We start from the raw sequence: 12,771 nt of genomic DNA, 5'->3' as shown, positions 1-12,771 counted from the left end.
AGTATCCTGCCTTGGCAAATCGGGCTGTTAAGACACTGATGCCATTTGCAACCACGTACCTATGTGAGAGTGGATTCACGGCCCTCACTAGCATGAAAACTAAATACAGGCACAAACTGGGTGGAAAATTATTTAAGACTGAGACTCTCTCCAATACAACCCAACATTGCAGAGTTATATGCATCCTTTCAAGCACACTCTTCTCATTAATTAAGCTGTGGTGAGTTATTCACAATTTTTGATGAACAAATAAGGTTTTATATGTAAGATGGCTAAATAAAGAGCAAAATGATTGATTATTATTATATTATTATTTGTGCCCTGGTCCTATAAGAGCTCTTTGTCACTTCCCACTCACTCATTCTTATGTTTAATAAATGCAGGCTTATAATGATGGCAAAAAAACATTTGAGTGTGCTGACCCTGGTGCTAGAGGGGGTACACAGCTGGAGGTTGAATGTTTGAAGGGGTACGGGACTGTAAAAAGTTTGGGAACTACTGCCCTAAAGGATACTCCAGGAACCTTTCCTTTTTAGAGTGTATAACATAGTGATATACCATTTTTGTCAACATGAGAGGAGGATGGCATTGGCGTTTCTCTACAAGTAGGGTGAGTCAACATGTTTTTCTGCTTTCACAAACACACACACACACACACACACACACACACACACACACACAAATCAGAACCTTCCCCAGTGATTTTACCCATGCACCGCTCCTGAATATAACAGACGCAGAGAAAACATGTTGTCAAGCAAAAACAAGTTTATTATTTATTTCTGTCTTCAAATATGTACAATCTTTGTGAGCGAGATGAGCGCTTACTGACCAGTGTGTCAGGAAAGTGCAGGGAGAGTATAAGCTAGGCAAAAGCAATCGTACAGAGAGCAGAGCTTCTAGTGCAAGCGTCACAGATCAGAGTTCAGAGAAAGCCTTGCTGTGTATAGTGAGCGCATGATGAGTCCTGTCAATAGCTGCATAGGCCAGATGCTGTTTACAGAGAACACAAGTCTCGCTTTGCATGGGATGGAAGATTGGATTCAGAGCAGAACATTCTGCACTATTCGTCTACAAAAGTTCAATTCAAACTGAACTGACTGAACGACTATACAGTTAGGAAAGGGCTTCAAACCATAACAAGTAAATGATTTATATCCAAGAATTGCCAACTGGTTGGCAAAGGAAGCTATTGGCTGAATGCGTGTAGTAGTGACAGACACTATTTATCCCACATTCCGGGTATGGAGCGTTTGCTGGGATTGTTTGGGTCATGTGATTTCTGAACTTTGTTGATAGCTATTATTGTAGAAGATGATGTGTGTTATACTGGATTTAAATGATTGCGTCATACAACACAAAACCAAAATGATTGAAGTATTGATTGATACACACTAGGCTGGTCTTGTGATTCTGATCATCTCAGAAGACTAAAGTGGAAGAACTGTGCAGTTAGAAGACATAGCCCCGTCTCTGTCATCAACACACAGCACTACATTAGTTACTGTATAAGTGTATACTTGTTATCCTTATAATACAGCTTATGACTGATCTTACATCAATGATCTAACTCCTTATTGAACATTGACTTTTTTAACCAACAACCTCCACAGATACTGTATGAAATGCACATTTTATCCGTTGGTTACTACATGGGCTTTAGACGAGTCAACTTGTTAAGGTCATGCAATAGATTACAAATCATTATATATCATACCGGCCTCTAACATTCATATATGTCATACGGTACTGTGCATTAACCCTAAACAAAATGAACAAAACCCATACTTGTGTCATTCCACGAATAGAGTGCCTTGTCAGTAGTGTAATAGTACAAGAAATATATATATTTATTTCTGTCATAAAGAGTAAATGTTAAACTACATAAAAACACGTTTTCCAATCTCAGAGAAGAAATGGCTGTAAAAGTGCCAATTAAAGTAAAAGCGTCGGCGATTTCATCTTAATTAAGCCATAACTCAGGAGGAATGGAACAGAGAGTCGCAATTCCATGCAAGGTTAACCAAAAATGTGAACTTGTTAACAAATGTGTAGCCTATCTGTCTAGGGGTAACGAGGCTGACGTGTTATGATCGACTCGCTCAGTTTTCCACCACAAAACACTGGAAATGGACAAAAAGAGGGGAACCAGCTCACCTGCTTTTACACTATGTTTGACTATTAGATGTTACATTTTTCTTTTTAAAGGAGAGTTCAGTTCATGTAACAGGGCTGACCTTAAACCTGAGGGACCCATTGGTACTTGGTCAAAGCAAGAAAAGAACTACGGCTTTACAATGATGGTGAAAACTTTGGGACTGTTTGTGGTGAAGTGGGTTAAAATTGTCAAACATGTGGGACATGCCAAAATGGGAATTTTCAGAGGAAACAACGTATTTACTTTCATGAAAACACGCTACTATTGGACTTGTGTGAAACAACTGTTAAATTGCGTGTTTAGCTTAGTAGGAGCGGAGAAGTATGTGAACCAACTGTTAAATTACGTGTTTTATAAAAATGTACACACACACACAATGTCACAAGGCCATGAAAGGCACTATTCGTGGAATGACCCCCTTAATACTGAAACCACACAGGTGAATGATCCAAACCTACAATAAAGTATACTGTAGGAATGTCCATACCGAGAAACCCTTTAGTTCTACTCATACAGTACAGTATGAAATATCCACTGTTTTGTGACCGCCAAGTAACACTAGCTATCACCCGGAGAATGCCCCTAACTCTTGCACTTATCCTGTGCAAGCTTTCGTGTGTGTTCATGCAGGCCGTGGTCAGTGGAGCAAAATCGTATAGCTACTGCTTTGTAGAAGCCTCTGTACAAAGAGGCCAACACATAGCCTCAGTGCACTGTGTGAATCTTACAGTACTACATTAGATAATATTCACAAAACAACCAATAACTTGGTCATACTGCCAACATTCTAAATTGGCAACCTGAATATAACCAACCTGTTTTTTTCCCCCTAAATATAACATTCACACAAATATACCTAGTACCTTTTTAAAGACAAAACCACAAACATAATATGACCCCATTATCCTAACTTAACTCAAACGGCCTCATGCTTGTGTTAGAATTAACTGATACTACTGTTCAAGGCACTCTTGCAGGATATTTCTCCTGCAGGTTAAGTTCAAGTTCTTCCACATTTCTTAGGACTACTTCAAGCACTAGCGTTGTAAGAGTTTCAATGAGAATGAAGGAAGTATATTACAACATAAATATCAGAGTAATAAAGCAGACGGTCCTGGTAACCAGGGTGACACGGCTAGTAACCAGGGAAACCAACAGTGTGACCAGGCTGTTAGCCAGGGTGACACAGCTGGTGACCTGGGTAACAAGGCTTGTGACCAGGCTGGTAACCAGGGTGACAAGGCTTCACAGTGACGGCAAGATGGTGAATGGCTCTCTTCTGGGTTAGGACAGAGCCCTGCAGCGCCTACTGTACATATGGATAACAGTGTGTGTCCAACATGTCTCACAAAAACACACACACACACAGGGGTACATACACACAGATGGGTGATAAACACACAAACATGAACCGTTTATGTACAAAGACTTACAGTAGGAATGAATGATATAGAAATAGATCATTTCAATACACAGAAGGCTTATATGCACAAACAAATGAATGGATTGTGCAAATATAATGAATGTATTACACACCTTATATACACTACAGCACATTCACACAGGTGATAAAATATACATATGTCCCTTATGTACATACATATGAGGTATGTAAATTGAGGTTGATAATGTCACACACATTGATAACATATATGGGCTATATATACAAATGCTTACTATATACATACATGCTGGTTAAATATATACAGTTTACATACTGTGCGTAGAGTTGACCACAGCTCTAACTACATATGACTTATTTTTTGGTAACATAGTTGGAAGACATGATGCTACAGGGGTTAGAGGATTAGAGGGTCCTGGTTTTGGGGTCGGGGGGCTCGTAGGGTGGAGCAGGGGCGGAAGTCGGGGTGCCCCAGGCTGGGGGCACGATCGAGAAAGCAAACACCCCTGAACCCAAGGAGGACAGCAGCTCAGGCCACTGGCTTACACAGAAGGGTGAGAGAGGCGAAGGTGGCAGCCCCCCAAACAGGTCTGGGGCTGGATGGGCCACCATATAGCTAGGATGGAACCCTGCCTGTCCCGGGGAGCTGGTCCTCATCACTGACCCCTGGGCCTGGCTGTCAATCATCGGCCATGACAGGGAGAGCTGGGGGCCTTCACAGCCAGGGGCTGTCCTGGCAGGTGCCTGAGGAGAAAGATATAGAGGTGAGCTTTCAGTCACCACAGGCTTTCATCTTAACTATTCCAGACCTGGCTTCAAATAGTAATTGTTTTCTTTCAAATTAATTCAATGTATGATTAAGTCTGTCTGGAGTGCCAGCTGGTAAATTTTGCACTTGGGACTAGTCCATTGTTTCTATTCTGGATGGGAAATGAACACCCGCCAGCTGCCAAATGCAGGGAAATTTTGGCATTGGCGGGTAAGAACATGTAGAAGATATAGGATATGGTAGAACGACTATGTTGTCTTTTCTGTAGCCTAAGGACACTTTTTACATCATGCAGTGAAAGTAAAATGGACAATATGGAATGGACAATCACAACTGTTGTCCAGGAGTTGCACACCATTGTCATGATCGGTGGTTTCAAGTTTGTATCCATACATTTTTGACAAGCTGATCCTATTTAAAAAGAAAATACTTCTGCATTTCCCGCTGTGTAAACACATTGCAAATAGGCTCGCGATAACTGCTGATCAAGTTGGGTAGCTGATATTCAGAACTTGAATAGCCAAACTGATTAGTCACAGGAATCAAGACTAACTAAGCCAATGCAATGGCCTGTTTTACAAATGGATGGGCATTCATAAAATTCCATAGTGGGCCGACATGTTAGGCTACACCCCATTAAGCATGAGCTGACGTCTTTTGGACATCTTGTTTTGGTCCTGTCCAGAAGTAGATTTTTGGTGTTTTACAAATGGTAAGCTTGCCACATAGATGGGCATTCAGAAAATTCAATTTCAAGCAACACTTGAAATGGCTACACCTCATTAAACACGGACTTTTGGATGTCTTTTTTTGGTGCCGTTCCAGACTGGCCTTGATTTCCACATCCACGGACATTGGTTTTATGGTCCCGACCAAATCTGAACCAATCATAGACGTCTATGTTTGATTCGGATTTTGTACGGTCTGGACCAGCCTTGACTTGACCCAAACATAGACACCAATAAATTACTTATTTTCAATTTTCATTCAGAACCAAAAATTTGCCTGATTTCAACATCTGGAAAATACATTTTCCATTTTCCATGTGTGTAAAATACATATTTTCAACATCCAGAAAATCAGTTTTCATCTTTCCTTCAGAACTGAAAATGAACCTGATTTCAACGCCTGGAAAATAAATATTTATTCATGTCTGGAAAAGATGCCTTTTCAATGTTCTGGAAAATTTTATTTTAAACATACGGAAAATACATTTTCACCTTTCATTAAGAATCTAAATTGAACCTAACTTCAACGTCTGGAAAATACGTCTTTTAAATGTATCTTCAACATAATTTTGCTTACTGTGACTATTCTACTGGGGAGGGGCGACAGTTTTTGGCTTGCAGAACAGCAAAGACTGGCCCTACGAAACGCATTATTTACTAATGGACAATCTGACAAAACTCTGAATTTACAAACGCCCAGAGCAGTCTCTGGCACTCCAGAGTGAATTTACGAACATACCCCTAGTGACTCAAATATTTGGGGGTACATTGTGCTTGACTGAGCATTGAAGACTCCAAAAAACGTATTCATAAACTCTTATTAATTCTTATCATTGAAACACCCAAATACTTTTATTGTGCTCCTACACTTATTGGTGTGCTTCTAAATATCTATTTATTTACTCCTTGTAACAAATGTCAGTTTAGAGCCCTGGACTATAATTAAGCAATAAGGACTGAGGGGGTGTGGTTATTGGCCATTTACCACAAACCCCTGAGGTGCCTCATTGCTATTATAAACTGGTTACCAACGTAATTAGAGCAGTAAAAATACGTGTTTTGTCGTACTTGTGGTATACAGTCTGAAATACCAATACTGCCAGCTAATCAGAATTCAGGGCTCGAACCACCCAGTTTATAATAATAAATACACTGCATGACTCAGCATTGTGTGGTAGGGAAGGCACTTTGTTGATGCGTAATGCTCAGTTATAGAACTGTTAATCTGTTTTTACTATTTTATCTAAATTATTTATTTTAACATACTGTTCATTGGATAAAAGATTCAGGCCACACACATTTAATTAAATTGATCAATATACCACATGACTTATTACTAGTAATATATTTCTTGTTTTAACAATTTTACAAATGGTCATCAGTTATTTGTGATTTTTTTTTGTGTAAGTAAAGGAAAACATTTTGGCTGGTGAAAAATCTGATTGGCTGGTAGATTTTTTTATCTACCTACCACAGTGGCTGGTGGACCAAAAAGTCAATTTCCCACCCTGGTTCTATTGTGCCAGAAATGATCAATCAAGTAAAGAAAAATCAATATATAATTTTAAAGAAAACAAATACTAGTTGAACTCATTTAGCTACACCCCTACTAATAAATAATGCATAGTACATAAACAGTTAAACGCAGATACATACCGTATCCAACAACTACTCACATCTGGAGCGCTGGCCAGTCTGGCTCTGGTTCTGGGCCCCATGGGGTCGTCGTTCCAACGAGGCTGCCCACTGAAGCTGAGGGAACTGGGCCGCGGCCGCCAGGAGACAGCCAGGGCCTCCATGGCCCAGTCATCCACCAGTCTGTGGAGGTCGTCTGTGAAGGACCCTGCATAGGAGCCTATGTAGGCGCCAGGGTAAGCGCCAGTGAAGGTGCCTGTCTTGTTGTTGCTGTTGTTGGCCTGGGCTTGGGCCAACCCTGCTATTGGCTGGTGGGGAGGAGGGGTGGAGCTGGCTGTCTGTTGCTGGGACGGCTGGTTGGATGCACCTGAGCCTGATCCAGTCCCTGGGAGATGGACATACTGTTCAGACCCTGCCTCAAGTTCCAAACAGAGTATGTGAGCGGAGCGGAGCTGGAGCAGAGCGAGGAGTGCCCAATTTGACTGGAGTGTGGAGTGAGATTCCCAAAGGCTGGAGCATCAGCCTTCTCACCTGCTTCAATTTCGCTCCAGTACCGCTCACTTCAGGAGCTCAGGAAATGCCCGGCCCAGCATGCATTTGTAGGCTACTTGTGTGCTGCTACTGCCCATTGCTTTAGCTACTGTCATGGAGTTGGCTGAATATTTTCATAAAGAAACCAAGAGCAAGAGAGGGAATGCAGTGATGTAGTGTCCACAACTAAATAATCATTGTGGAATCTGAAAAGACACCTATCCCAAAAGCATGATGGTGTACTTACTACGTGCACATGATAACAGAAAGGAATGAGGTGGGTAGCGAGCTAAGTGTGTCATTGTAGCAAATGATTTATAAACAAAAAATGTGATCTCTTAAAAGTTATATTATCTATACAATGGGTTCTAATAGATTTTTGCCCAATAGGCCAGACATATTACATTACCCCTTTCAAGGAGCTTTCTGTTTTAATAGGGCTATTTTGCCTAAAAACCTTTAGACCTACCTATAGAAAAATAAAAACTCTGCATCCCTGCCTAGCAAGAGTAGCCTGAGGGGTGTTTAGCATCCCTAGTGGTTCTGCAAACGCAGAGAGGGTATTCTCCACTGCTGACCTGCTCTCCAGGCACCATCACATGAGCCTGAAGCCAGACTCTGGCTTCATGTTTCTAAAAATGAATTCAAAGGCACTGTAGACTAAGCCTAATAAGGCATTTTTAGTTTCATTTGTATTTAATTCTAAGTCAGCCTATATGGGCAATTAATTGACTATAATGATTTAATACAACAAAATGTATTTCTTTGTAGGGTATAGCCTTGAAATAATTGAAATAAATGGCTAATAATATAGCCTAAATAATACAATACTTAGGCTACCTGTCTGGCTCCTGACCTATTTAGAGTGTGTATATGCCGTTTAATACGACATGTAGCCTAATTCAAATGATTAGCGCTTCTTACAGTCACCTTTTCATGTTGTTTATTAAAATAATTTTCATTCAAATCATATGGTTTGGTTTCAGCACTTCAAAACCGAATGGTAGGTCTAGGTAGTCACAGAAACAGATGGGTGTTGGTTAAATGGGGATTTTAATGAATGGAGCGAATTTGGAACAACTGGGTTTTTTTCCCCCTGTGAGGAAGGAGCGTTTTTTAGCGAACTGGTTGCAAGTGGTTGGAAAGGATGTGGAGCGTGAGGAATGAGTGGGATTTCCGACCTCTGAACTCCGCTTACGTACTCTGGTTCCAACTAGCTCTGTTGCTGAAACATGTTATCTAAGTAAAGGTAGCTAAAATGAACACTAGATGGCCCCTCTTGTTTATAAAATGCATTCTAATCTAATGAAATGTACTTCTACTCTTACTTACGAGAGGAACTTTGGGGAAAGAAAACAAGGTACATGAGTAGATACAATAATAAATAAATGAATTCATGAATAAATAAATACAATGAATAGTTTGGGATTCTCCAAATGGCTAATGTCTTTGCTGCAAATTATACTTACCCCTACCACGCTCTTTACCAAGGCAGAGCCGTTTCAGAGTTGACCCTAGGAGATAAACAGAGTTAGGACTCCAAGCAACACGAAAACATAAACACACATAGACGTACGTCTAAAAACATACAGTCACACTGCTACAAAGATCTGCTCAAAAGCCAGATGCAACATCATCACACACATAACACTGTGGGAAAGCACGGTTTAGACAACTATCTGAACATGGCTGGACAGGCCAATCATGCAGTCCCTCTAGAAGTGAGCCACAGAACTGTGAGAGGTCTGAGAGAGAGAGAAAACGAGTGAGAGAGAGAGAGAGAGAGAGAGAGAGAGAGAGCGAGAGAGCTCGTAACCAACAGGGCGCAAAATAACAGTGGCTGTGTGTAGCCATGCAGACGGGGTCCACTAGGCAGGACTGCAGGGGCAGAGATAGACAGACAGACAGACAGGAGCAGAGAGTGAGAGTGAGCCGAGTACACAGTACTGCTGCAGTGCATTACTACTATACTGTACATCCACTACTCATCAGCCAAGCACAACAGACAGAGAGAGACATTTCACTGTTGTTCAGAGAATCAGAGAATCAGAGAGACACAGGGGAGAGGATGGGATGGAGGAAGGAAAAAGAGGGGGAGAAAAAAAATAAAAGAGCTAGAGGATGAGGATGAGGATATCCGGACATCCATAGTTAAAAGATGGTCAGTACTTCAACATCTACAGACGTCATTTTTTGATCCGGCCCAGAACCAGCCTTGATTTCAACATCCATAGACGTTGATATTTAGTCCATACTGTACCAAATCTGAACCAATCATAGACGTATATGTTTCACAAGTTTGGACTGCACATTACAGTCCGGACCGACCAGAGCTCATTTGAATAATGCCCAGTTGTGTGTTCATTTTTACATTTAGTTCATTGAGCAGACACTCTTGTCCAGAGCAACTCACAGTCAGTCAATTCAACAAAGGTAGATAAACATATCACAGTCATAGAAAGTAAAGAGTTTCCATAACGGTTACTGATAATGTTGTTGAAGTGTTCTTTCTGTTGCTTGTCAGAAAACATGATCACTTCCAGTTCTGAAGCTTTTGAAAAGGTGACAGATGGGAGCACTAATAAATATTCTGCAATCTTCATTTTGCTCCATTTTCCTGTAATGTGATATAATTCTTTCTTCATTAACATTTAAATATAAGTTAAATTATGTAGGGTTGAAATATGACCATAGAAACAATAACCCCCCAAAATATGTATTTTTTATGTCTGGATAAATGTATTTTCAACATCCGGAAAATACGTATTTTCAACTTTCGTTCAGAACAGAAAATGAACGTCATCTCAACGTCATCTTTACATCTTTTCAAAGTAATTTGGCTCACTGGGTAAAGAGGAGGAGAGGCGTGGAGGAGAGGAGAAGAGGAAGACATGAAAAGAGGAGGAAGGAGGGGAGGAAGGATGGCAGTGGAGGAGGACGAGAAGCAGAGTGAGTGGGGAGTGGTGGAGCAATGGAGGAGAGGAGGAGATACAAACAGATAGACAGAGACACAGGCCCACTGAGGAATCTAGCGCGTGGTTTGCTACTGGATTTATAGGTCACTCTCTCAGGTGGTGGAGGGTAAGCGGGCCAGCCTGTGGAGAGGAGGAGGAGAGGAAAGGAGGAGAAGAGACACAGAACACCAGGGTAAGAAGAGCACACAGCTCTGACCAGAACCCGCTTGAGAAATGAGTTTGAACAGCAACCTATGTCAGAACCATATGTTAAAGGCTACAGATGCCTGATAAAGGTCAATGTAACTTTGTGTTCCATCCAATAAAACATATTTTCTAAGGCATCCTATTGCAGCACTTCCTCTAAACATGAGTATGACCCACACTATGTATCTGTATCTGTTGCTTGTCATTTGGGTGAAATGAATGTAATAAAACAGATAGTTAGGGTAGCAAAATTCCCATCACATTCCCCAAATTCCCAGGTTTTCCAGAAATCCAAGTTGGAATATTCACAGAATCAGGAGGGAATAAGCAGGAAATCTGATATCCTCAAATCAGGATTTCTGGAAAACCTGGAAATGTATGGAAAGTTACCGGATTTTGGAAACTCTGATAGTGTCTCCTTTTGCATGTTGGGACATGTAGTTTGTGGGTCACCTTGGCTTGGTGGAGTCTGTGGACCTGTCCCCTCTCCGTGTAGTCCAGCTCCAGCGTAAATGTTGTCTGAGGAGAGGGAACCCTTGAGGGAGCAGGGCTGCTGGGTCTGGACGGGCTCAGAGATGGAGGTAGCCAGGTGACTGGTACCTGAATGGGCTTTGCTGTCTGACTGAACTGGAGCTTTTGCTGGAGACCCGTTCAGACTCACTGTAGGCTCACCTACACAGACCAATATACAGTTGAAGTCGGAAGTTTACATACACTTAGGTTGGAGTCATTAAAACTCGTTTTTCAACCACTCCACAAATTTCTTGTTAACAAACTATACTTTTGGCAAGTCGGTTAGGACATCTACTTTGTGCATGACACAAGTAAGTAATTTTTCCAACAATTGTTTACAGACGGATTATTTCACTGTATCACAATTCCAGTGGGTCAGAAGTTTACATACACTATGTTGACTGTGCCTTTAAACAGATTGGAAAATTTCTGAAAATTATGTCTTGGATTTAGAAGCTTTTGATAGGCTAATTGACATAATTTGAGTCAATTGGAGGTGTGCCTCTTTGCTTGACATCATGGGAAAATCAAAAGAAATCAGCCACAACCTCAGAAAGAGAATTGTAGACCTCCACAAGTCTGGTTCATCCTTGGGAGCAATTTCCAAATGCCTGAAGGTACCACGTTCATCTGTACAAACAATAGCACGCAAGTACAAACACCATGGGACCACGCAGTCGTCATACCGCTCAGGAAGGAGACGTGTTCTGTCTCCTAGAGATGAACGTACTTTGGTGCGAAAAGTGCAAATGTGCAAATGAATCCCAAAAGTGCAAATGAATCGCAGAACAACAGCAAAGGACCAGCAAATGACCTTGCAATTGTAGTCCACAGTAAAACGAGTCCTATATCGACATAACCTGAAAGGCCACTCAGCAATGAAGAAGCCACTGCTCCAAAACCGCCATAAAAAAGCCAGACTACGGTTTGCAACTGCACATGGGGACAAAGATCGTACTTTTTGGAGAAATGTCCTCTGGTCTGATGAAACAAAAATAGAACTGATTAGCCATAATGACCATCGTTATGTTTGGAGGAAAAGGGGGGTGGCTTGCAAGCCGAAGAACACCATCCCAACCGTGAAGCACGGGGGTGGCAGCATCATGTTGTGGGGGTGCTTTGCTGCAGGAGGGACTGGTGCACTTCACAAAATAGATGGCATCATGAGGCAGGAAAATTATGTGGATATATTGAAGCAACATCTCAAGACATCAGTCAGGAAGTTAAAGCTTGGTCGCAAATGGGTCTTCCAAATGGACAATGACCCCAAACATACTTCCAAAGTTATGGCAAAATGGCTTAAGGACAACAAAGTCAAGGTATTGGAGTGGCCAAGCCCTGACCTCAATCCTATAGAAAATTTGCAAAACTGAAAATGCGTGTGCGAACAAGGAGGTCAACAAAACTGACTCAGTTACACGAGCTCTGTCAGGAGGAATGGGCCAAAATTCACCCAACTTATTGTGGGAAGCTTGTGGAAGGCTACCCGAACCGTTTGACCCAAGTTAAGCAATTTAAAGGCAATGCTACCAAATACTCATTGAGTGTATGCAAACTTCTGACCCACTGGGAATGCGATGAAATAAATAAAAGCTGAAATAAATCATTCTCTCTACTATTATTCTGACATTTCACATTCTTACAATAAAGTGGTGATCCTAACTGACCTAAGACAGGGAATTTTTACTAGGATTAAATGTCAGGAATTGTGAAAAACTGAGTTCAAATGTATTTGGCTAAGGTGTATGTCAACTTCCGATTTCAACTGTAAATATTACACACAGAAACCTGGACAGATAGACAAAGTGCATCACAAATGGCACCATGTTCCCTATTTAGTTCAATTATTTTGACCACGGCCCATATATTACAAT

At 41.3% G+C, this 12,771-nt stretch overlaps 1 protein-coding gene across 5 annotated transcripts in view; it reads right to left on the bottom strand.

Annotated features, from left to right (window-relative positions):
- Nucleotides 1-748: 748 nt before the first annotated feature.
- wnk2 (WNK lysine deficient protein kinase 2) overlaps nt 749-12,771 on the bottom strand; it is a 66,586-nt gene continuing 54,563 nt past the window's right edge. Inside the window, exons 24-28 of one of the 5 annotated variants that reach the window (XM_071383389.1) lie at nt 10,838-11,056; nt 10,220-10,318; nt 8,693-8,737; nt 6,734-7,077; nt 749-4,304 (exon numbers count right to left, since the gene is read on the bottom strand). In XM_071383389.1, the coding sequence (XP_071239490.1) occupies nt 3,966-4,304; nt 6,734-7,077; nt 8,693-8,737; nt 10,220-10,318; nt 10,838-11,056 (1,046 nt within the window). In that variant the 3' untranslated portion in view covers nt 749-3,965. Of the gene's footprint in view, nt 4,305-6,713; nt 7,078-8,692; nt 8,738-10,219; nt 10,319-10,837; nt 11,057-12,771 lie in introns of all 5 variants that reach the window. The other 4 variants (XM_071383398.1, XM_071383406.1, XM_071383425.1 and 1 more) reach the window with 4 other exon arrangements.

This window comes from Salvelinus alpinus, chromosome 2 (genome assembly GCF_045679555.1).
Source record: "Salvelinus alpinus chromosome 2, SLU_Salpinus.1, whole genome shotgun sequence".
NCBI lineage: Eukaryota > Metazoa > Chordata > Actinopteri > Salmoniformes > Salmonidae > Salvelinus > Salvelinus alpinus.
The sequence above is the reverse complement of the archived record's forward strand: the minus strand, read 5'-3'. Positions and strand labels throughout refer to the sequence as shown.